The 26,318-nt window shown below is 43.2% G+C and overlaps 1 protein-coding gene across 1 annotated transcript; it reads right to left on the bottom strand.

The window, feature by feature from the left end:
- Positions 1 to 439: 439 nt before the first annotated feature.
- Positions 440 to 26,318, bottom strand: capn8 (calpain 8). The gene is made up of 22 exons (XM_069179889.1): positions 26,230 to 26,318; positions 24,285 to 24,462; positions 16,207 to 16,460; positions 13,258 to 13,327; positions 10,190 to 10,308; positions 9,913 to 10,046; positions 9,177 to 9,345; positions 8,776 to 8,859; positions 7,923 to 8,008; positions 7,450 to 7,524; positions 6,995 to 7,155; positions 6,539 to 6,708; positions 5,146 to 5,387; positions 4,964 to 5,000; positions 4,436 to 4,501; positions 3,870 to 3,927; positions 3,613 to 3,677; positions 2,762 to 2,830; positions 2,307 to 2,385; positions 2,015 to 2,131; positions 1,561 to 1,619; positions 440 to 744 (listed from the first exon to the last, which is right to left on the bottom strand). Exons 2-22 carry the CDS (start codon positions 24,310 to 24,312, stop codon positions 721 to 723), a joined length of 2,166 nt encoding a protein of 721 aa, XP_069035990.1. The 5' UTR covers positions 24,313 to 24,462; positions 26,230 to 26,318; the 3' UTR covers positions 440 to 720.

Genomic DNA, 26,318 nt, shown 5'->3' with positions numbered 1-26,318 from the left:
ACAATAATAAGTGGGTCCAGAGCACAGTTAATGAACATTTCAGGAAGAAACGAGAAATATTACAATTTATAAGTATTACAGTGGCAAAATATCTGTTTTCAAAATTAAATTTATTTGTGCTTATAAAAACTTGTTTCCAGATGGTAATTAATTTCAAATTCAGGTTTTAGGCTTTAGAAGACTGCACAAGTCTATGCAATGGTAGCATTCTCAAAGTAAGATGATAAGGAATAGAGCCCAGAATAAAGAACAACATTGCTTTTATTCACAGAATACAATCCCATTGCCGATAGTGTGTATCACTGGGGTATACACAAGAATTCTCTGGATTTATTTTTATTACTGAAAGTTCACTTGTAGTACTGTTGTGTCTGTACCTATTTCAGGAATACTGAAAGTCACAGTTTGGGCTGCTGATACTTTATGGATCTGAAGTTCCATGTCAAAGAGCAAGTGGAGGGAAGTTATTTCTGCCTTTACATATACAGTACACTTGTTTATATGTCCTTATATATATAAACCACACACCAGAAATAAAGCTATGTTTCAGAGTCAAGATAACAAGCATACTAAATGAAATGTATTCCCCAGGAGGTAATTTTCACATTCATACAAAACCTAAGAGGTGTTTAAGGCAGTGATATCCAGCTCAATTCTGTAGAAATGGAAGGGGATGGAGTGTCCAGGCATTAAGGGAATGGTCTTCAGGAGAAAGGAGATTTAGTTGATAGCCAGGCACAGCCACTGAAAGGAACAACAGGACAGAAGAGGTCAGCCATGAGTGACACATCAGCATCTATGGCACAGCAAGCCCACCTTCTCTCACAGCCACCAAGAGCTTCACAGCACACAGTCTGACCATTTTGTTTTACAGCCACGTTTTCTGAGCTGATATTAATTATTACATGTATGTCTCTGTGCAATAAAGCTGTAACAGAAGTGATTCATACTGAAGTTCATACTGTATGTCTGTGACTGGAAAGTGCCCCCAGATTGTGCTGTAAGGATGTGAGAGAGCATGGCTGTACTGAATTCCTGCTCATTGCCTGGCCTTGCACTGACCCCATTGCAGAGTCCTACAGCACCACACACAGAGTGTGTCTGGGGTTGCACTGAACCCACCAACACTGGAAAGACATACAGTAAATATACCAGTGCCTGATATATTTAATATGTTTTTCTTGTAGGTAGTTATAGCCCTTCTTCATTTGCTCCCTGTGTGGCAATCTGTAGATATAATTAGTGACTGTTAAGAAGCTGTTTAACAGTGTACTATTAATTATACTTACGTGACTTCAGTATATTGCAATGTTATACAAGCTCACAGACAAATGGATTGCTGCCATTTCCAACATGGTAGTCAAAACTTTTGGCTCTAACAAAAACTTTGTTACAGCAAACAGTAGTTTAATACATCCCAGTATTTTACCAGGGCCCTGCTGGCCTGCACTGGCTGACCTTTGATCTGGGGCCGGGGGTGACCAGCATCTTACGGACATGGTGTTGCACAGAGTTCAGGCCCCCTGTCTCTCTATTCAGGACTAGGAGTCAGTGCGTTACCTGTGACATGTTCAGCTGCACAGTCCCGGTCTTGTCCTTGTCAAGAGTGTTAAACATCTCTGTTTGGGAAAGAAAACATGAAAAGATGCTGAATGATGTTTGCAAGATATCTCCATGAGCAGTAGTACTAATTTACTGTTCAGTGCCCTGACCTTTAGTATGAGTGAAGAGGTTATTATCTAAATATAAACATGAGCTAAAGGCAACATTCCTTCCACATCAGCATGAAAAGGAATGTGAGTGAAATAAGTATTATTTCATCGCAGATGTGAATGGTGTCTTCTTTATGATATATTGGTCTGTGTCACAGGATGTAATCAGGATGATCAGGCTGTCAAGTTGGGACTGGGACAGAGGCACACTGCTGCCACCTGCCAGAATGGCCAGACAGTGTTTCCTCAGTCTCCAGTGACAAAACAGTAAAGCCTGTCACCGTGCATGAAGACGGACTTACTGAAGAGCATCTCCAGTTGGGTCAGACAGCCCACGAAGCTGTCAAAGGCGATGGCGTACTCAGCGTTCGCATATTGATTCACCAGCAGCTGCAGCACAGTGGTGTTGAGCTGGAACCCTGCAGAGACACACAAGAAGCTGAAGAGATCACAGCTACGTCTGTTCACCTCAGTCAGCAGCTCCCTGCTTGTTAAATAAGGCAGTGTGTATTGTTAGTAATTTCCAAGTGTTATATGAAAGGAGGTCAGGTGCGCTCTGATCACAGCTGGAAAGACAAACTGGAGGCCAGTTACCTGCTTCTAGCAGAGCTGCTCTCAGCTCATGGGAGCTCATGGTGCCGGAGCTGTCCGAGTCATATTTTTTGAAGATTTCCTGGGGGACATAAATACAGTTTCAACTAAACACACTGAAACTCCCTCTGTGTGGATTCAGGAGACAGTCCTTTTCTTGAGCACTGAGCTCATGAGTCAGTGCTTTAGTGTGATACAGAATGTCACAGAGAAGCCAGATCATCGAGATGAAAAATAACAATAACATGCACATGAACTTCCCTTTTAAAAGTCAAAACAATGTATGAAGTTTAAAATATGCCTGCCTGTATGATGTACTTTGTTTTAATCTTGAAAGATCTACTAGTCTTAGGTCAATTATTTAATGAGTCCAAGGAGCTGACTGACTCTCAAAGTGGGAGGCACCACAGCTCTGCAGCGCAGTGCCGTTTTTCATGGGGGAGCAGTCTGGCGCTCACCAGGTACTTCTGAATCTTCATCCACAGCACATGGAACTCCACCAGACCCAGCTTCCCAGTTCTGTCATTCTGGACACAGTTAAGGTCATTTTTACATGTAGTGAAATTTCATGAGGGTGCTCACACAAAGCTGTTGACTTTCAACAATGTTACACAGAGGTCTTATCGAATATCGGGATTTTATCCAAACTCACAAAGTGTTAGAAACTGTTCCACCAGATTTTCTGAAAATTTAGTGAAGTCACATACTTGTGGCTGGTACTCATCATGTTTTGTGAGATTTTTGTTAGGCTAACATTTATAGAATTAATTGCCTACTAATTATTCAAGCATTGTAAATTTCTGAGTTCTGTTACTTCTGCTTAAGGTAAGCTATAGCTTGCAATCTATAACCCATAGTGTTTTATGCTCAGAAGGGGAGTTCTTGTAGAATAACTGGCTGAGGGGTCCATCCATATTGGTCTATTTATATCTCACAGTTTTGAAGAAGCTAATCATTAGACAATTCAGCTGAAAACTACAGCTCCCATAACGCCATAGTAGAGATGGATCTTTTGAAGACAACCAATCCATTGTGTGTCCTCTGAAACACCAATGACACTACCGTGTTACAGGCCCCCTGGAGGCAGAGCAGCCTCTGCAGCAGGGAGCTGAGGGAGTCCAATCCAACACTAACAGCTGCACCACACTGCCTAAGCAAGAGCAACTAAGCAACAACAAACTTATACTTGTGCTTAAACATTATACTGCAAGAAATCATACAATTATACTCAAATGTAAAAAATAAAAGACACAACTTCACATGAATGCATCTATGTTTAGGATGAATTTTCCTGACTGCAGAAGGATACGTCCAAGAGGTTGACAATGCGACGGCAGGTCTCCAGGCTGAAGCCGTCTGTCTTAATATCAGCTCCTAGAATTGCAGCAGAGAAGTCAAGTGCTGAGCAGCAGCAAGCAGGCCAATCATGACCGCTCACAGGTTAAATTTCTCTGTCGATCCCTAGCAGGCCAGTCATGACCGTTCACAGGGTTGGATTTCTCTGTCGAACTCCAGTCAGGAGCATGACCCTTTTCTCAAAGAACATTAACTGAAAGTGATGCTTACTTTTGGACACAACTCTGTTCAGAATTTCTTGAAGTTCAAAGACGGAGATCTCAGAATCCTATGGAGGAAAAAAAGGTTTTGAAGGTTAATCAGGAAATATGTATGACATTACACCAATTATGTCTGGGCACCTAAAGAGTACAATTCTGTAGTGTAGCCTTACAAAACCACAGTGAATACAGAGTTTAGCTTTTGTTACCAAGTTCAAATACAAGACATTGCTGTTCAGGAAAGAGAGTAGCCACATTAATCCCTTGTTTGTATCTTTGGTCCTTAACGTCAGATAAAAAGGCAGCTTCAGGAAGAGCTGGACAACAACAAGGAAAAAGGATCAAGGTACCAAAAAAATCCACAAACTTAAGGTAAAGACATGAACATTCAGGACTCAAACAGCAGGCCTTTACACTAGTAATAGTGTTGACTGGAAATAGGGGTGTTCCAGTGTTGACTGGAAATAGGGGCACAGCACTGTTGGGGAAACAAAAGCTGGGTTCCCTCCTAATTAATGCGCTAGTGGGAATAGTCTGTTCCCTTCGATCAGAAACATTGCAAATGTAAGAACTTACATTTCCAGAAATCTGTGAAAACAGGCGCTTGAAGTGGGGATCCACATCATTCTCCTGGGCCTCGGGCTGTGGAGATACAGTAATATACAGCGACTAAGAGGGAGGAATGAGGAAAAGAGCTGCTGGCTTGGCTCTGATGGCAGCCTGGCTAGACGAACACAGAAAACACTCAGAGAGCTGCTGGAATGATCTCAAGTATGAATAATGAGACACCAAGAAGCAGAGTGAAGGAGATGGAAAATGGCTCATCTTACACTCAGGTTTTCAGAGCTGGTGTTAAAAACTGAACCGTGACCTTTTCCAACAACACGAATATCGCCCTTCTCTCTGCTCAGCCTGTTCCCCAGTTCAGCATCAGTCCTTATGCAGGCGGAATGGGGTATTGCTCTTCACTGACATCAGGCCCAAACAAATACAAGAAAACCGGAGCGGCTGACACTTGCTGTCGGCCGGTGCACATGTGTGGCTGCTTCTTTCCACTCAGTCAAGCTGCACCGCATCAGAAGAGATGATGAAAGGGCTGCTTACCTCCTGGATTTTTGCTTTAACCTTATGATCCATGGGGCTGCAAGAGCAGAAAGAAACAATGTCCTGGCATTAACATATGGCAAGTACAGTATATCAAACTCTGAGCATTAAACTAAATAGATACGTAGTGGTTGTATTTACAGCCCAACCTAACTGGCTAATCCTCGGGGATGTTCCCTGACCTGGCAGTGGCCTGTTTCTCGGAAAAGAAGCGCAAGACGAAGCTGCCCTTCTTGTGCGGCTCGAAGGTGGAGGGCACGATGATGTACTCCCCTGGGGGCAGCTTCATGCGGTTGCAGACCTCGCGCAGGTTGATGAAGGTGTTGCTCGTGGCCACAGCCCTCTGCCTCAGCAGGATGTCGGGCCCCAGGTGGATGTTCGTGCGACCCTTGTACTGTTTCGGCACCAGGAAGAGCAAAGGTTCCTTTCAGCGAATAAAGTCAAGTTGGGCTGTTCTTGTCAGTTTACAGGTAAGAGGATTGCCCTCTGAGCATATAGATCTTTTGAAGAGCTCAGCCTCACACTGCGTTTGATTTGCCCTCATATGCTGTGCGCAGTCTAGTCGGCAATGCAGTGTACACCTTTCTCTTTATCCATCCGACCTTTTTTCACCTCAGAAATATCGCTAGACTACACCCTATGCTATCACTAACTGTGGCTGAACAGCTGATCAACACATTTGTGTTCTCTCGAATTGACTACTGTAATGCTCGACTCCCTGGGGTATCTAAATCCACATTGAACAAACTGCAGTATGTCTAATATTCAGCAGCCAAAATCCTGACCAGGTCTAGTGCACATGATCACACTACTCCTATCCTGGAGTCCTTGCACTGGCTTCCGGTCAAATTCCATGTAGACTTTAAAATCCTCATGCTCACCTATAAGACTCTGCGTGGCTTGGCACCTCAGTACCTGTCTGACCAATAATCACCCTACTCCCCATCTTGCAACCTTCGCTCTTCTAATTCTGGTCTCCTAACTGTCCCCCAAGCCCATCTACACTCTAGGGGTGACAGACCCTTCTCCTGTTATGCCCCCAAGCTCTGGAACTCTCTGCCCAAGGATATCAGAGAGTCACCCTCTCTAAACTTCTTCAAATACAGACTCAAAACCTTCTTCTTTAGAAAAGCCTTTACTTAGTACCACCATCTACAGTCTCCTCTGCATTTTACCTTCAGTGAAGAGAAGCAAAGAGTTTCACACTGACTTAGGAAAGTTAGATTCAAGCTCCCATCCCTTGTACGTACCTCCTTGGGAACCTGAAAAAGAAAATCAAAACAGCACTTCTTAATGTCTTTTCTCTTCTTCTTCCAAATGGGAAAGTGTTCTCTTCTTTCAAATGTGACATTTTCGAAAAAAGTCACAATGGACTCCCTTCTCTGCTCTACTACTGGCATGGCAGTTTACAGCAGGATATAGCAAAACCACGATGAACTTTGACAATATTTAAAGAAAAAATCAACGTAATATTTAAAAAACAGAATATGTGATCTAGTATGTGGGTCCCATGTGCAATGTTTTCAAAGACCGCAGGGACAGCTCTCACACAGGCTTGACAGTTACACTCCATACCTCATATATAGCAAAGCCGACAGTGTTGAGGTCACGCCCGAACCTCTTCTCTTTCCTGGTGTCCTTCTGCATCAGCCCCACCAGGAAGGTGCAGCCCTCCTCACCGTCGTGGGGGTCATCGTCCACTTCTTCCAGCTTGATGGCAAACTGGGGGTTGGAGCAGAAGGTGGCTGGAGAGACAGAGAAGGCAGACTGTGGTATTTTCTTCTTTCAGAAAGCAACAATTTCTAACGATTCTTCATTCAGGGCCATTGCGATCTCTCTGCTTTTTATTACTCTGGATCAAGACAATAACTTTGATACTTTGGTGAGTTGTGTGGAAATGTTCCACTTTGCTGATAAACTTTAGAAGTGTCCCAAAATAACAACACTGTCACACCTCAGCGAGTGGACTGTCACAGCAGGAAACAGCCTGTGTTAATAAAGGCTACATTCTCCCTGAGCACAGCAAACTACCTGGGTAATTCCGACAGCCCCCAGCTGTGGAGCCCACACTCCAGATCCCAGAAAACTGATAGTGGTTCCACTTGTGCACATCGTCGCCGGTCAGAGTGTCCGGAGTCAGGTTGCAGATCTCCAGTCGGGAGAAGTGGCTCACAAAGTCAGAGAAAGACATCCTACACAAAATAGAAACCGCAGATCAACTACGGAGAGGAAGAAGCTGCCTACAAGGGTTCTTTGAAAAACATCCTAGAATTCCCATTTTTCCAAGGTCTGAACTGGCCAATTCTCATTTTCTTTATAGCTCTTTGGAACTGTCTACTCAGCTGTCTTGTATGAGATGCTTGGTGCACTTATTTTACAGCACAATTTCAAAAAGTATTTTTGCCAGTCAAATGATTCTGAAGCCTGTTGTTCCAGTTGCCTTAGTGCTTGGACAAACAGGCCTCAGGACACTGGACACTGCATACCAGAACTCTCCATCTTCTGCAGCATTATCCAGCTGGGCTTTCTCCTTCGGGTCAATGTAGTCCCACTCCCGCGAGCTGTCAAGAGGAAATGGGGCTGAATCAGAGCCTGATGATTACAGTGACACAGCTGGACCAGCATGGAGATGAAATCTCAGGCAGAAATTGTCTTTATGCGGACATTGTTGTAGAAGACACATTTATATATAAAACAGAGCATATTTATATATTCATTGATTTATCCAGCTCAAAACCATCTTTGAGCTGAAATCATGACAGCTTGGCAGCTGATACTCCACAGCTCAGCTCAGCTCAGCTCAGATTGATTCTTACTTTACTTGGCATTATGACTTTCTGACAAGCACCACTAGTTCACTAGTCCAGTCCAGTCATTGTGAAGACAGTGTGTCCTGTACAGCATGTAGCACACTCTGGTCTGGGCTCTTGTCCCAGGATGTGGTGTCAGAAGCCCTTACTTGTCACTCCAGGGCCCGGTCCACTCCACCTGGCCCCAAGGGTTCCTGACCCGCACCAGCTGGACCGTACTGCCCCTGAAGTTCACCTGGAGAGAAACCAGACTCAGGCTCAGGCTTATTTTACAGTCTCAACACGGTATATTACAGCCTCAATAAGTGGCCTGAAAATACATCTTTTGAACTCCAATCCTAATTACACACTTCATATACTTAAACGTGCGCAGTCTGCAATGCATGTATCAATCTGTTAATGAAACATACTTAAATAACAGTACAGTATAAATATATTTCAGACATATCTCATAAACTTTTCTGTTTCCTTACAGGTATTTTAATAATGATATGAGTGTTAGGACGTGTTAAGTCCTAACCTCTTAAGTTCTTTACACATTTTAATATGTGTAGAGAAGTACAGTATAAGGAAAGCAGTCCTAAGTATCTTGTGCATGTACAATGTAATATGAATCATTTCAAAATGTGTTTGAAAATATAACGAGCTAAATTTCTTAAAATCATTTCAATACATATACTGTATACGTATTCAGTTCATAAAATATGTGTGTGCCTAAAATGTATTTAAAATCTTATAATCACATATTTCAGCTGTGTCATTCAGGACATTTTAGTACTACAGAAGGAGCATGAGGTATACTTTCAGAACCTGTCGTTTATGGTCACAGACACTCCCTCTTCTTTCCCTGCTGTGTTTCTGGTTTGTCTTTACCCCAGAGAATCACAGCAAACACTTCTAAACCTTTGTCTGCCCTGCAGCCAAGCCACCCTGAGGTCTGAGCTGGATTGTGAGAGAGAGGGGTCCGATATCACCAGAACGGGCTTGGCAGTGTGGCCCTACCTCCTCGGCCCCAGTGAGCGAGTACGCATGTCCTTTCACCAGCTTCTGAGAGGTCACGGCCTCAGTTTCATAGGCGCTGGTGATCTGGACAGGAAGACAGAGTGAAGTGTCAGAGCTCAGCTGGTGAGACCAGAGCCACTTCAGGACAAGTACTACAGAACCAGTACAAACACTGGAAAGAAAACATAACATATTTAAAACAGCAGAATGGAGCACCCCTCATGTTGTACAGCTGGTATTAAAAGAGTTCACATTGAGCCCATGCTGTCCAAACACATTCAGCCTCTTTGTCCTCCATTTGTGAGCCCAGCCCATTTCACTTGTGCTGTTTGTCAGGATTTCCCTGCTGAATCATCTGAGCCCTGAGACTTTGGCCTCAGCCACTGCACTGGCGCACTTACATCAATGGAGCAGCCCAGCAGAGAGCCCAGGCCCAGGGCCTTCTTGATGATTTGGAAGAGGTTTGGGGGGGCCTGCTTCAGCTCGTACGTCTCCGCTATCCCCCCGGTGAAGTCCTCGAAGCCTTCAGTGGTGGAGCCCCCAGACAGAGCCTCATAGGAGCCATTGACCCTGCAGGAGACAAGCCCAGCACAACACAGACATGTTTACTTTGAGTTACCCTGAGAGTGGGGTCATACAGTCATCTGACAAGACAGCCATTTGTGGAAGGTTTAATTTGGGATACTGTCTTAACATGAAAAACAAAAAACAGGGACTGAGTTTTCTCTTTTTCTTCGATGTGACAGGAGAAAACAAACAGCAAAATTAGTTGTTTGCAAACAGGGCTTCAAATTCATGGTTCAGCTGTTATCCAAGACCAGCCTTTAAATGTTTACTCATGTCCTTGACTGTCTGCCCAGCTCACTTCCTTCATGAAAATCTCACTTCCTGCATGGAAATACAAGTGTGCTTCTTTTCAGAGGCTGAAATAGTTTCATGCAGCAGTTTTGAAGCACCATCTGAATCGGGAATGTTCTAGCTGGAAAATTACAACTTTCGTTATTCTTTTCTTAAGATTTTTTCACTCAGTAACAGAATTTGTTTCCTATTTTCTGAAAAGTGAACATGTGTATTGCTGGCTCTTTTCAAGAGACAAAAATGGACTGCTCAGGAACTTTCCCAGTGAGGACTACTCACTTGGCGTAGGCCTTCTCCAGCAGGGCGCTCCAGAACTCCGAGCCCTCGGCTGAGTGGACGAACAACAGCTTCCCATCTCTGGTGGGCAGCCGGTCATCGATGACCACGTCCACCCACTCTCCGTACTGCCAGAACTGTGGGCAGGGAGACAGCAAGTCACTTGATGGCTATCTAATCATGCATGAACCATACAGGGTTTTCAGGGGTTCCTGACTACAAATTATAAACCACTATTCTTCCACTTCCACTGCCTGTCCTGCTTTTTTCCTTGCCTTACCTGGAAGTGGAAGATCCCGGCATAGTTCTCGTCGAAGCTCTGTCCACTGGGAACGACTCGAGCCAGGACTTCCTCGTCCAGAGTCAGGGAAGCGATGGCAGCCAGGAGCCAGCAGTCACCTGGTGGAACCAGAACTAGACATCAGTCTAAGCAGATCTGGATGGGCTGAATCCAGATCAAGTCTTTTCAGTTTTTGGTTGCCTTTTGCAGTTAGTAACAGAAGGTAATCATTCTTTAGTGAGACAAATGCTGACAGAATACAAAACTGAAAAATATGTTAAAGCTTTGAAACCAAATTAGAGAAAAACATTCATTTAAAATCTATCTATACCATAAAACAAGTTAAACCCTTTTCACCTTTCCTAATTTATCTTTCAAAACAACAGCCTTTTTTTATTTGTGGGCAGATAGGCCACTGCAGGGCTAACTTGTCAATGCTCATCAGCAGGTAGAGGGTATAGGCAGAGGATTTTACACAGCAGAGCAAACAGTGGAACAGAGCATGTGCTCTTGGTTCCCATGTGATTAATGTCCAGGCATGTCACACTGACAGGAGACACGCTCTCATATGCACACTAGCATTCTCCAGCCAGAAGATCATAGTGCCACTTGCACTGTTCTGCTGTACTGACGGGGTGATTGGTGACTGTTGACATGTTGCACATAGATAACATAAGATAGTTATTTCTGCTTGTAAATTGTATTTTTTTGTTGCTCAATTTTAGTTTCAGTCTCACTGCTATAGCAAACTGTGCTGTGCTCATGCAAAAAATGTTTGGAATGTTTAAATCTGTCATCTCAAAGCTGAAAATGTATTGCAGTGTCTTGAGCCTCTGAAACACATTATATCTGCCAGGACACCTGAGTGTGGACAGGACTGTGATTACACAGCTCTCATTCCATGGCCTCTAAGTACTGGGACTGGGAGAGGGAGATTAATTGGTACTCAGACTCAGACTCTGACTAGGATAGGAACAGAGACAGAGAAAAGGAGAGAGACTGGGACAGAAACAGAGACAGAGACAGGGAGAGGGACAGGGACTGGGACAGAGAAAGGGACAGGGAGAGGGACAGGGACAGGTAGAGGGACTTGGACAGGGACAGATCCTGTCTTTCTGTGACCCTGATATGAGTGCATGAGTGTGTGTGGCTGTCAGGGCTCCTGCTCTGTAGCCTGGAAGTGAGCTAGTGGGCACTTTGAGTGCAGGGAGTGCTGTGTGTTCCATCTGCCTGCATAGTCTGTCCATAATCATTCTTACACTATTACACACTATTTCAAGCCATTGAAAATACAAGATAGAGTCTCAGATGCAAAGAGATCAGGTGAGCTGGCTCTGCAAACACCCATGTAAGAACAGAAAGGCAAACACAGGCTTGTATGACTGGGTGTGTGCTAAGGATATGCTAACGTCCACTAGTTCAACCCTTCTGTGGTCAAGCCAGGCTATAGAAAGTTTAAAAAAGAGCTTGAAATACAACTAAAAGGGATGGCAAAGCCTCTTTCTTTCCTTTTCTAAAAGTTCATGTAAGCATTCCCATTCCCATTGTGTAAGGAATCTGAACAGGGTGCAGCCAGGCACATATCTGTGGAGGTGTTGGTTGTTGAAGCGGGATGGGCAGTGTCCAGTCCCACCCATGGCGACTGGGGCAAGCAGGAGCCTTCTCTCCCTTCAGGGGGCTTTAGTGTACACAGAGCAGGAGGCTTCTGCCCGCCACAGTCAGTGATCATAATAGCAAGTAACATTAGCAGCCACCTGTAGACCGCAAGATAAATAAACCAATAGAAACTGCCATATACTACGTTTTTCTAAAGTAGAAATATTTTCTAAAAATTCTTCAAATTGCTCAGATCTCTTTTGTATTTTCAATCTGGTCAGCTGACACACAAGACATGCAGAACAATATGCCTTAGACAAGAAACTGGCTTCTGATGTTTTTGCTTGGAAAAATACATCATTATACTGTACATCCAAAACTGCAGCTCTGCCCGTGAGTGGCAGCAGGGGGCGCTACCAAACCAGCTGGCTGCTGTGTCTTTTTAAATGCAAGAGCCGAGACGCAGCACTTCCCTGACGCAGCGCTTGAGGAAATGTAATTAATTTAGAAATGCAATGTTTTGCGACTGAGCCATAACCTTGTCAACATGGCTTCTTTCCTTGATTTGGGTGAAGAGGCTCCCTAGACTACAGGTTTAAAAAGTACAAAGGGCTGTGGAAAACAGAGGACAAGACAAAATAACCAATAAGAATTCAAGTGTTACCGTGGGGCATCACAACCCAGTTGGACAGGTTGGGTCACTACTGAAGCTGGATAACGTTGTATTTTAGATGCAGGCAAGTTATAGTATTACACTCACGCTCACTCACACGCACACACACTCAAGCACACACATACACACCCTCACACAAGCACAATGCACACACATTCATACTCATGCAAGCACACAGAAACACGAATGCAAAAACACGCATGTACACACACATATGCGCATATACATACATGCACACATGCATACACACTCTGCATTGGGTTTTGCTTCTTTTTAACTAATGGGCAGGAACAGTTACCTTGATAGACCATTGTGAATGTCAGTTTTTTTTCTTTTTTCTTCAAGAGCAACAACATAACATATTGCTTTCCATATGGATCCCTTATCAAATTACAATAATTTAGACACTAGTTTTATACAGTACGCAAAGCAAGTATATAATGTCACTAACTGGAATTGTAGCTGCTTCCAAGTGGAGAGCCTGGGTCATCTACACTGACACCCCACCCAGATTCACATCACCACCTGAGTCTCTCCCCAGCATTGATGCAGATTTCCAGCACCAAAGAGCTGCAGTCCTGCGAACTAGCCTGCTGGACTGGAGCTCGACCAGGCCCGTCACAGCCACACTCTGCACAATTCCCACTGGCTGCTGTTAGACAGTAGCTCATTCTTATAGGATCTTCTGAGCTGTGCGACCCAGAGTATCAGATTAATCAAACAGCTGCCCAGTGCTCCCCTCCTCTGCCCAAGTACCTCTGACACCAGAAACCTGCCTGTCTGCGGCACTTCAACTCACCCAGAGCTCCCTGGCAGATGTCTGTTCTGTTCGCTCCTCCAATGATGAACTGAGGATTTGAGCACAGCTCCTGCAAAGAGGCAATTTTAAAAAGCCATGTTAAGATTTGTTAAAAATATATATGATACTAATGTAATATAAAGTCTGAGATAAAGTCTTCTGTTTCATGCAACATTTAACTGTGAACACCTGAAAAATGCATTAATGAATTAGATGAACAGCCAACTGAACAAATGTACGTTAACTTTAAAAAACAAAGTAATAATAAGAATAGAAACAGTAACACCTGTTTTTAATTTATAAATGACTATTTTAGGATGCCTGATCACAGTAATATGAATTTAGCCTCAACCTCTTCTCTGTGTCTGTTTGTGCCTGTGTGTGTGTCTATGTGTGCTTGTGTACTGTATGTGTCCGTGTCTGCGTGTGTGAATGTGTGTTCCTGTGTAAGTGTGCATGTGTGTCTGTATATGTGTGTGCATTTGTGTGTGCATCTGTGTTTACCTGTGTACGTGCATATGCATGTGTATGTGTACAGTATGTGTGTGTCTGTGCGTGTGCATGTCTGTGTGAGCATGTGCCTGTGTATGTGTGTGTGCGCATGTGTGTGTGCCCGTGCATGTGTGTGTGTGTGCACCTGCGTGTGCATCTGCATTTACCCGTGTATGTGCATGTGTATGTGTGTGCCTGTGCATGTACCTGTGTATGTGTATGTGTGTTTGTCTGTGTATGTGTGTGCATGGGTGCCTGTGTGTATGTGTGTGAACTGTGTGTGTGCCTGTGTGTGTGTCTGTGTATGTGTGTGCACATGCGCCTGTGTGTGTACTGTATGTGTCTGTGTGTATGCCTGTGTCTGTGTGTGTATGTGTGTCTGTGTGTGTGCTGTATGTGCGTGTGCACACTCCTACAGGAAACCTGATCCTGACAGACCGGGTCAGAGTTGTCAGGGTGACCTTGGGTGATAATAGGACAAACAGTGCCAGGTGTGTCAGTACACTTCCCTGTTACCACTTCACAGGGAGACAGTGAGGCTCTGATAGTTCATCTCTTCCTTTATGATTCTGCTGTGAATGGCTTTGTTTTCATATGAAGCCTAATCCCTTCAGATAATTTCTCAACCAATAAATTATCTGTAACTGAACACAACAGATTGAAGGCTTTCCATCTTGAGTGGTTGGGTAGTTAAAACAAAGTTACCAAAATACCCCAAACATTTCATACTCAGCAAGAATAACAAGGCCAGAAAAATAAAATTATGAGCTAAGGGCTAAAAACTGATGCACAGAAATACAGTTTTTCATGATTTTGAAATGTGATTTTCTTTAAAAATATAACCATGCTATTAGGCCTATCCTCCATCAAGCAAAGCCACCTGATGTGGCAAATTCTTGACATGCACGCAGAAGGACTCAGCTGCATATTCAGACCACCTCCCTCTGTACAAACAACAGGAGCACAATGGCTCTACACCTATGCAAATTTAAACAAGGTCCCATTTAAATCCCAAATCCTGTCTTAAACCGTTCACAATGTAAGAATCCCAGAGCCATAAGATCCTTTCTTCTCCAGGACAGAGAAAGCTGGCGTCACTGTGTAATTCTAGAGTCTGCAAAGGTCTTTATGTTGGAGAGAAAGTAATGCTGGTGCAAAATAAATTTTCTTACAGCTGATACACCCCTTTCTTTACAGTGCACAGTATTTAAAAAAAATCCTGATAGATTTCTAGTTAGAATCCTAATGCTTTCTTTTATTTGAGCACCCAGGACACTTTTTAGTTTGAGTTACTTTTTCTATGTTTCTAACTTTCTGTCTCTTCAACCAACTTTTAAAAGCAAAGCAAGCAGAATTCCCTGATCACAAGACTAAGATGAAGGAATCCAGCCTTCCATAAGGGCTCTTAAGGGCTCTGAGGAACACTGAAAGCATAAAAGCATATTCCTCAGACAATCTGTTGGATTGTGCACAGAGCAATGAGGTGAATTAAAACGACACGTTTTCGCTCCCTGATAGTTACCATGGAAACAGCCTTGCTCATAGACACTCAGCAGAGTGACCCGTGCCAGGCACAGTCATAGGCACACACTCTTTGCCTATGGACATGTGCCTCAGGTGAGCTCCCAGTCTATGATTTTTTTCATAATGCTTTTTCATTATTGCTTTCAGCTCTGCAACAGCAGTGCGTTGTAAGATACAACATTTCAGGGATGAAGTTTATAAAAGCTTTAACAAAATAAAAAATAAACAGTGATGTTAGCCTAGTGTTTAATGAAGAATTGAAAATTCACTTGGAACAAAGGCCAGAACAGCCAGTGTGCCCAGAGGACTGGGTCCGCGAGACCCTGCTACAGGCGAGGTTGAGCTCTGTACACCTGTCTGTACACCTGTCGGAGGAGCAGAGGCTGCCTATGACTGAAGCACACCTGTGAGTGCTCCTGTCCCTTTTCAGGCAGTCTTCTCCTCAGTTTCAGACATTGCACCATGCCCCATATGTCCAATGATGACCGTTGAACTTTCATGAGGTCAAGCCACACTGAGCTTGGTGCAGGGACCAGGTTACCCTAATGCAGATTCGGCACCTCATTAAACCAAGCAAAAGCTCTCAAAGCCCCTGTTTCATTCAAGATGAAAGGAGTCAAAAGTACATCATAACTGTACGTCTTGCAAGGTTTTGTGGGCAAAGTCATCAGTCATATTAATTAACAATACTATTGTTACTGCTGCTGCCATTATTGTGCACAAAGGAGCACAGTAACAAACAGCACCACAAATGACTCTCAACTGAATTTATTTGTTCAGACAGCCCTGAGCAGGGCAGATCCGTTCCCTAAGATGAATTAAAATGTACAAAATAAAAGAAACAGCATGTGATCCCCCGGGGACCCATAAGCGAAGGGCAACAATCTACGATGAGCAGCAGATCCCGAGACTGAATTTGTTGAGCTCTCTTACCTTGGGTCTCTTCCACACCACCCCTCGGGTCTTGGACGAGTAGCGACCCAGCTCGTTATAGCCCAGGGACTCAGGTTCAGCAGGGAATGTCTCATCACTAAACAGGATCCCCTTTGCTAGGAACTGCCTCTGGAGGGACTCGAAGTCCTGGTTGTTGTACTTGACTGCATTGTCATTGCTGCCCAGCCCTTCCTCCACGGCCTTCTTCTTGGCCAGGTGTGAGGCGATGCCTGCCATGCCTTGGTCCTGTGTGTCTGTGTGCGGGAGAGAGAGCAGCAGTCGCCCCTGGTGTCAGCCGTTCTGCTCTTCTGCATGTGTTTGCTTATAAATCCCTCTCAGGAGCCTGAGGAGGAGTTAGCGAAGGTAAGGGAGGGGCATCCCTGACTGCCCTGTGCCGGTCTCCACAAGGATAAGCAGGAGCAGAGCCTGAGCAGACTCTGCTGGTGATGCTTCTACACAGAATAAGGAAGTAGTACTCTGGGCAGGCTGCTCCTAAGCTAAAGGTGTCCCTTTATATTTTATCCAAAGTCACTAAGTCCAGGAACAGGAACCCGCTTCCCACACTGACTTCCAGCAGGGTGAACTGACCACGCGATCCCTAAGATCGCTGATCAGGAACTTTATAACAAGATAAAGTTCTCACTTCACACCCCAGTCCTCTGACTGTACTGTACCAACAGAGCACAAACCTCTCGCTATCTAATACTAGGCACCAAAAGAAGAAACTTTGACTCTTTCCATAGAGACAAATCATCAGATCATCATCTTCACATTAATTTCAAGGTACAAGTTGCCACTTCACACTTCAGACATCAGACACACAAAACAGAGCTATGGCTGGAGACACAGTACAGTACAAAGAGATCAAACAAAAGCCAGACATCTGCTCGACAGTAGGACAGGAGAACAGGAGGGATGAGCGTGGGGGCCAGACCTGAGAAAGCAGACGTTATGGACAGACAGGATAAACAAGTGAGTCACGCGAGCTGCCACTCCCTACTATTATGTGGGAGACTCTGCTTCCCCATTCTGCCTCACGGCCATAGAGAGTGGAGGTTTCTGGGAATAGGTCACTTTGCAGATGTGTGATTGTTAGGTTATTGTAGAAGCACTCAGACAGGGTCCATCAGCAGAGCCTAAGAGGTCTGCTGACCTGCAGTCAGTAAAGACAGCATTGTTCCCACCTCTCAAATCATCCTATAAGTTCAGCAAATGTTTATTACTCAGACAAATAACTGGTGTAACACCATTATGGTAGCAAGCATCCTTTACTGGGAGGATCACAGGCAACAGACACACGTACATGGCTGTAAGATTAAAAAACAATGCAACAATGCTATTAAGTTGATAAGGTGCAATGTTCCAAAATAATGAAAAACGTTCACTCCTCTTTAAGCTCTAACTTAACTTCTCCTTCAGTTGTCCTCCCTATTAACAGCTAAACTGCTTTCCGGATCAAAACAAGACTTGCGTTCTCAATTTGAAAAGCTTACAATGTAATGTTAATGCATTTCCTTGCTGCTTTCCCTCTGGTGTAGCACATAATAGAGCCTCTGCTCTCTTCCTTGTCAGCAGAGGTTTACAGACATCAGAACCTTCCCCTTCCTGGTTCATCACTGTCTCCTGACTGATTTTCTTCTTCCACTTGGTGAAGTGACAATTTAAAACCAGGAAGTGGAGGTTTCAAGAGTTCTGCATCTGCTGTCAGGAGACAGAGTCCATATGCACTGGAGCGGATTGAAAAGTGACAGAGCAAGCAAGCAAAGCTTTGAAACTGTGGGTGACAGATTGGATAGTAATGTGGAGGAAGGTTTGACTGGTTATGACCAGTTTTGTGTTCCGTGAGCGCTTTGGGCTGTCAAGAATACATTTAGTGCTCAAAAAGAGAGTTTTTTTTTGATGATCTTTTGCACTGTTTGCTATCTCTTTTGAGAAAAAATCTAGATAAACATTCATCCCATCAACACTGTTGCCACTGCAGCGCGATAAGTATGGTGAGTTGGGCAGGGTGGTCAGAGTAGCGTTTCTGTCTGAGTGAGGAGGAGCGATTCTCCTTACAGAGCCCTGTCTTGATTTGAAGTGGTGCTCCATTCAGAGGCATATTGTTGCAGAAAGACAGTGGGAAGACCAGTATTGTGCAACAGCAATCATGGTTTCAGACAAACTACAGACAGGGGATAAGATGGGGATGGGCTGGAGGTGAGACAGCTGTGGTTGTACCTCTGAATCCTAAGGAGAGCTATTGCTTCAAAACCCTGGGAGGAGGCTACCCTATATTTGGAAATGTTTGGGATATGTGAGACACACACAGAAACCCAATAAGTGGGCAAGACAGGTCTTGTTAGTTGATGAAGGTCTTGAACATGATGAAGGTCTTAATGGTGAAACAGTGGTGTCACTCCCCACCAATGGGATTTGGACCCATTTTATAATATTTCATTTAAGAAAAGATAAAAAACAAAAGACCCTGGAAATGTTAATTGTGATATCATCATCAAAACTGTTATCCAGAAGAACTTAGACAAAGCAAGTATAATTCAATGTCTTAAATTCTAATATAAATGTACTGATGTTCTGTGGATGCACAGCCGAAACGTGTTTTCTTTCTTCTCTTCTCAGCTTGGAATTAACCTATTACTTGTTCCTTTGCAGCCTACACATGCTGACACAGCTGAACAACAATAATAATAATAAACTTTATTTTATATAGCGCCTTTAAATGTGGCTTCTCAAAGCACTATACAGAATGACAATAGCAACAACAATAATTAAAAATAAACAATAATATATTTATAATAATAAAAATACACAAGATAAACATGATGAGAATACACAGAGGAGACAGTAGATGGTGGTACTACTGTAAAGAATGGAACCAGTTAAGTAAAGGCTCTTCTAAAGAAGAAGGTTTTGAGTCTGGATTTGAATGAGTTTAGAGAAGGTGACTCTCTGATATCCTTGGGGAGAGATTTCCAGAGTTTAGTGTGTAAATGGGCTTGGGGGACAGTTAGGAGACCAGAATTAGAGTAGTGAAGGTTGTGAGGTGGGGAGTAGGGCGATAATAGATCAGACAGGTATTGAGGTGCCAAGCCACACAGAGCCTTATAGGTGAGCATGAGGATTTTGAAGTCGACATGAAACTTGACAGGAAGCCAGTGCAAAGACTCCAGGATAGGAGTAATGTAATCACTTGCACTAGACCTGGTAAGGATTTTGGCTGCTGAATATTGGACATCAATGGGGCAGAGGGAAGTGAAACAGGACTGAAATAAAGTGGTGGGAACAGGATCTAAAATAGAGGTGGTGGATTTCATTTGTGAAACTTGTTTACTGAGGGAAGAAGAGTCAAGAAGAGAGAAGTTGGAGAGGAGGGAACCAGAAAAGAACGATATATATAAAAGCAAAGCTCAAGTGAGCAAAATTTTCATAAATATTAGTACAGCCTATTGATTCACAAATCCAGTGTGCTCATTCTTGAAATACAAAAACCTGCTTGATATCATTGATAAGGACACCGATTACACGCATTATTTTACTATTTAAATAAAATTTACTCCATGGGTTCTTCCATCATCTTAAAGAATACTGCACATGATGATTTTGATTAATAGCTTCTAGAGGGTTTCCAACACAGCATTTTAAAAATAAGAGCTAATGTTCTACACATTAAATTTCACTAATGTATACATCAGACACTGTTTCTGAATCTGTCACATTTCATAATAACATCAGCAATATCTTATGTTACAGTAGGACTATCATTATTACTCATACTGTTACAATAAAGCCTTTTCTCTGATTTTTTGTCTGATTGGCATTTGGCAATGGTAGGAGGATACGGGATGGAGAACATTGTTTCAACCACATTTCCCAGCAAGCTGTGGGAAATGACCCTCTGCCCTTTTGTCACTTGACCAGTTGGAGGAAGATGATTGGTTAGTTGACAATTTAAAAACCAGGAAGTGGTGCATGAGTGTGGTTGAAGTGAGGATCTCCATCTTAGAACTTTGTCTCTCTTAACGCAGCCTTGTTTGTTACTGTTCTGTGTATCTGACACATTTGGCCAAAGCAGAAACTAACCTTGTTAGTGCTGCAGTCTGCAGCTATAGGACAACAATGAAACTGATCCTAACATTAACTTCACCATCATCCCTAACCACAGCCCTGCCCCCTCTCCATTTTCCTGCAGCCTGACACTAACAGCACTGAGCACAAAGACAGGGTGGAGTCTCCTGTATTAGTTACAAGCACTGAATCAGCTAAACAAACAGGTTAAGCACAGAGCACCACATTTGTTTGCTTATGTTTCTGCAGATAACGCCAGCACAGCACCACACCAGATCTGCACCGACTTGGACATCATCGTGACACAATATAACAAGATCATAATGGTCACTTACAGGGTTTTCCTCTCCCTCTCTCTGCATAGTCAACAGGGGCTTTACATACTGTATAGACATAAATAGTGGTTAAACAATTTGTCAGGCTCTTCCTGAGGCTATACTATGGACTGACTCATCCCTGTGTGGCCTTCCAGGAAATGCAGAAATTTGCATAAATACGAGGAGGTCCAGTGGCTTCATGGAGTCTCCTATGAGGATTTTGTATGTTCTGTTTCCTCTGGGTGCTCCGGTTTCCTCCCACTGTCTAAAGACATACTGATATTTAAATTGGCACATCCATGTTCGTGCATCTGTCCTGCGATGGACTGGTGTACCCTGCCTTGAGCCTGTTGCTTGTGCGGATCCCCTATTACCCTGAATTGGAAGAAGTGGTTAGAATATGGATAGATGGACATCATGTTAATAAGAAATCACTGAGAATATTGTGTTCAGTGTATCACTGCTCTGGAAAGTCTTTTAAAAGATCAAAATATTTAAGTCCTCATTTCAAATGCAGAGGTAAGTGAAAAGAAAGTGAATGTCTTTAATCTTGAAGAGAGAAAATAAAGCCATGCAAGTCTTCGGCAAGTTTAACCTAAAGGATAGTATTAAGCTGAATAAACAAGGACCTGGAGTTACAAAAAATAGTAAAGTGCAGACCATTTAGGGCTGAATATAGGAGTTCTGTACACAAGAATAAGTTTTCTTGAATGTGTTCCAGGCATGATATTGATCATCCTTGAGAACCAGGTGGTCAAACAGCTACCAACAACCCCATGAACAAGATCTCTCATAGGCTCCTTCTCGTTTATAACTTACTGTACCATCTGACTTTTAAAGGACCATTCAGCAACTGGTGGTTTGCAGAGGATAAGTAAAAACAGCACGCTATCAAAGGCACCTGTCTCTGTCAGCATGAATTTGAGCCATTCTCATTTGCAAGGATGATTTTGTGATACGGATGATTACTTTATCTTGAGAATCTCCATACCAATGTTAGTACTGCAGAGATACGCAGTGTTTGACTCAATGAAAACTCTTCACAGGGATAAGCTTAACATGCAACTTTGTGGTACATTAGTGGAAATGAGATTTTAAATCCAAAAGTGGGTTTTAAGAAATGTATTTTCTTTGGAAAAAGTAATAGGTTTATTCCATGCTGAAAAGAGAGCAACACAACGTTTCGGCTGTGAAGCCTTCTTCAGGTGTGAGCATGTACTTCCTTCAGCGGTTATGAGCTCCACATTACGAGCTACTCTTAGATTAACCTGGGGGGCATTACTCTACTGAAAATGTTCCTGTGGAAAGAGTCATGGCTGAGATACAGACTGCTTATACACCTTGACTGAGAAAGAAAACTTTGTTTGCATAAATAGAAAAGATCCACCTATTATCCATACTGTTTTAATTTCAGAGGATCATGGAGAGCCATCTGTTGACCAGGAAAGCACACAAGGCAGGATGCACACTGAATGGGATGTCCACTGCAGGACATGCATTTCACGACATATAGAAATGGCAGTTAACCAGGACAGCATGTTTTTGGACTGTTGAAGAACACCAGAGTGCCCTGATACAAACTCCACACAGAAGGTCCTTCCGTCTGGAGTCAAACCCAGGTCTCAAGAGCTGTTTGTACGTTCCCTTTTGTTTTTTCCTTATTCAACCTATGTTTTTAAATAATTTTACCAATACTCTTCTGATTGTGGGGGGCATGACATTTCTGTATCTTGTTAACCACTTAACAGGCTATTTGTCTGTACTGCAGTTCAGTCTGCAGTCCAGTTGTACAGCTGCCCCATTCCTTGGACAAGAAAGATAAAAGCATCAGTCATCAGCAACACTGCTTTCTAATTTGCTTAATGATGTTTGTATAGGACTCAGATAAAGTGGATATTGACACCAGTCCATGGAAATGTGATACTGGTGCAGACAGGGCTTTAATCTCCACAAGAGGAGGTGGCAGCTACAACTACTGTTTGCAGTCACATGTTGGCATGCTGGAGTGGAGTGACAGCTTTACTTACCATGAGCCACACCCAGAGCATGCACACTGGACAGCGCAAAACCTGGCCGCAGCCGAGAAGAATGTGTGTCTGCCATGCTTTCCCAAACTGCTCCCAAACTGTTCAGGCTTCTGAAGAGTATAAGGCAAGGATTTTATTTTGTTGGTGGGTTCTACTCTTTTTTCAAGAAGAAAACTGCTCCCAGATAAATGATACAGTGGCCTATTTATTGGTCCAAAGCTAAACAAAGTATAAGGGCGTCAGTCTCCCTTCTGTACTTCTGATAGCCTTGTCAAGTTACACCTGGGCTGTTATTTAAAGTTTCCTCCTTTTATAAACAGACACAGGCTGTTTGTCAATATACTTGTGGAAGATGTATAGCATGAGGTACACAATGAATTAGGGAGTTTTAAAAGATTTGCCTATTTTGCAAAGACTTTATTCCTTTGCTAAAATTCACTCAACTTCTCTCTGACTCTGTAATGTAAAACAAACATGTACACGTAACAATTATAAAGTAAGAAAATACCTCTTTATAGTTTTTTTTCCCATAACACCTTTCTTTGGTCTATTGTATTTTCCTCATCAAAACATTCTGTGGTCAAAGCAGAAAAGTAAAATAAACAGAAAAAACATGAAAAAGCGAGGCATGATAAGCCCCGATGCAGGCTGCAGAAAACAATGACAAAATAGTTCACGTGTCTGAAGGAAATATATAAGGTCCTCAATTTCAGATCTGCTGCTCTGCTCCTGCAGCCTTTCCTCACCCCGCTTGAGAAACAGTATTACTCTTCTGCTGCAGCTGTATAATACCTCACTGTGTCACAAGCAAAGATACCTGTCACACACAGGACACACACCACACCAGACCAAATTTAAATCTGTAAGATCTTAACAAATCAAACACACTGGTATTGTCAATTTTATCCACAGCTCTTTCCTGGTTTATATTCCAGGCCTTACAGCCAGGTGCTGCTGTGTGTGCATGTGTCTGTGTATGCCTACCAGTTTGTGTGGGTATTGTGTGTGTATGCGCATATGCGCACCAGTCTGTGTAGGTGTTGTTTGTGTGTGTACTAATATCGTCTCTCTTTGATTATAACTTGGCTCTGTACTGTCTGCATTCCAACAACAGTAGTGGGAAGAGACTGTGTAAGGAGTTGCAACAGTGAGTGGTTAGGATACCTAGTGTATACCCTTCTCTTGGGAAATCTCAATATTTACAGCATTCTTACAAGATTAAACTCAAACCCTGTATGAATAATGGACACAAAAACATGGTGGTGTTTCAAAATGACTGTTGACTCTGAAGCAATACATCTGTGTACAACATAGGATATCTACATGCATGAAAAAGAGAACATCATCATGGTGACAAGACAACCACTATACAAACTGGGTACTGGAGTTTCAGAAAGACACAGAGATTAATTCCTGGCTTGAATGATCTACAGTTTTTGACTGCATTTCATTAGAAAGTAATGGGTGTCTGGCAGAAATTACACAGCCAGAGATCAGCTCAGCATGGCTGGACCTGGTCCGTGCAGGGATGGGAGGCCTCCAAGGAAAAGACACCCAACTGCAGCTGCAAGTCCAGCTCCGCAGTGTAAGGTGACAGGAGACACTCCAGTAGGAGGTGCTACCTTTGGTGTCAGGTAAGATGGTAAATCAAGGTCCTGACTGCTCTTACTCTTCAGTGCTGGGGCCCTGGGTTCCATTCCTGCGCTGCTGTCTGCGTGGGGCGAGGTCCTCCAGGCCCCAGGCTCAGAACACGGGAGGTGTCTGGGATGAGGCCTATGCCCTCAGAAGCACGTAGGGTATCCTGGTGCTAGGTGGGCCTCGTGACTTCCGTACCTTAATCTTGAGCCCTGAGGACCGGAGGAGCTAGGCTTTAAATCGCAGTAGACATAACAGGCTACACCTGGGGAACACAGCAACAATCACGGAACTAATGACAGGAGTAGTGGAGCGCCCTCTAGGGGAGGAATGTTGGCCTTGACATTTAAAAAACAGATTATTATTATAGTTATATGAAGTGATGACAGACAATGGTACTATGACGTTTTGATACCTTCTACAAAAACTGAAAAGAATCTGAAATGACCTCTAGTGGTCTCTCAGGTGAAATGAAAGAAATTCGCCATGAGAATTCCTGCAAGAACTTGAAAGGTTTCGTTTACAGTGCTACATGCAAATCTTTTTCAATGGTACCTTTGTTTTATTACAGTACTTAGTGTTTATTATTATGTTTATTATTGTTTCTTATTTTCAAAAACAACATTATTTCAGCGTTGTCACTGCTCCTTCATATATTGGTTCAAAATGGGTCACTTTAAACAGGAAAACAGGAGAGAAACAGAAGAGAAATAGGAGCTCTGGAGATGAAATGTTTATAAATGCCTGCTAGTTAGTCTTCATACATTAATAATGTGTTCCACCATATAAGCAACTTGTTGGCACATTTTATTGATTTGGCAATCTACAAAGTACAGTCTTCTTCTTTGCTGACACTATTTACTATTTAATTACTTGTTATAGATTACCCTTTCATTTAGTCACATAAATTGAAACAATGATTTATTTTAATTAAATCTTCAGTTTTAAAGACAGATTATGTCTCCATCTGCACACAAGGGCACCTGCACAGAAATCTCTAAAAGATAAGGACTTCTCGGCCCAATTACTCAGGTGGCGTTCCTGGCAGAAGAACTTACTGCACTGTCCTCCCCGTGCCCATGCCTGTCAGCTTCAGTTCTGCTAGTGATTTGTGTATTGATTCAGACAGCCCAGTGGAGGTGCTGATGGTAAAAACGGGTGAAGACTGTTACAGGCCTCACCTGTGAGCTGGCCAACTCTTCTCTTAGGGCTCTATGCACTGACTCCTCCCTGTGAACAGCCACGCCCTGATTTACCATCCCCATGGTTACCTGATCCTCTTCCCTCTGAAAAGCCACGCCCTGAGTAACTATCACCATGGTTACCTGATCCCCTCCACCCCACTGCTTCATCCCTGTGAACAGCCATGCCCTGAGTATCACCATGGTTACCTGATCCTCCCCACCCCACCCCCTGCCTACAGCTTTGGAGGAACACCAGAGTTACTTTGTTAACAGGGAACCCTAGCCAAGCCCAGTATGGGAAATCTGGGGATTTCTGGATCACGTTTTATCTAGAGTGTGGATTTGAATCAGGGTGTGGGCTCTTGCTCAGTTCCCTGAGGGACGTTTGACCACTCCTTCTCTCCTTCAGAGCTGACTGTCCTTTGGATGAACGTTTGCTCAGGTCCTTATAATATACTGTATATTGTTTTGGTTGAAACAGAATGAATATTTGCTGGGGAAAAATCATGTGTAGTCTGTTCTCAGCTCACCAGAACAATACAGTTTAGGATAATTTATAAATTGCATCCATGTATGTTATTATAAGAAAAACCAAACTGCTTTTAAACTGGCAAGTTATTCATTATTAATATTGCTCCTGCAAAGAGATTAATCTTTGTACATCTAGCAAAATGTATTTAGAGTTTAAAGCAGCCATACAGTTTTGTTATTGCTTTACCACATCTTGTCTGTTACCATGCAGAGTTAACAGAGTTAAAATATCGTGGAGGACAGCTCCAGGAGGACAGATCCTACCTCTGTCTGTGTGTCGTCATCCTCCCAGTGTGGCGGGAGGGCTGCCTCTGTGTCTCCTAAACAAACGGCTGGGATTCTTCTGAATGAAC

This window comes from Lepisosteus oculatus, chromosome 17 (genome assembly GCF_040954835.1).
Source record: "Lepisosteus oculatus isolate fLepOcu1 chromosome 17, fLepOcu1.hap2, whole genome shotgun sequence".
In the NCBI taxonomy this organism is placed as follows: Eukaryota; Metazoa; Chordata; class Actinopteri; order Semionotiformes; family Lepisosteidae; genus Lepisosteus; species Lepisosteus oculatus.
This window is presented reverse-complemented; position numbering and strand designations above follow the sequence as displayed.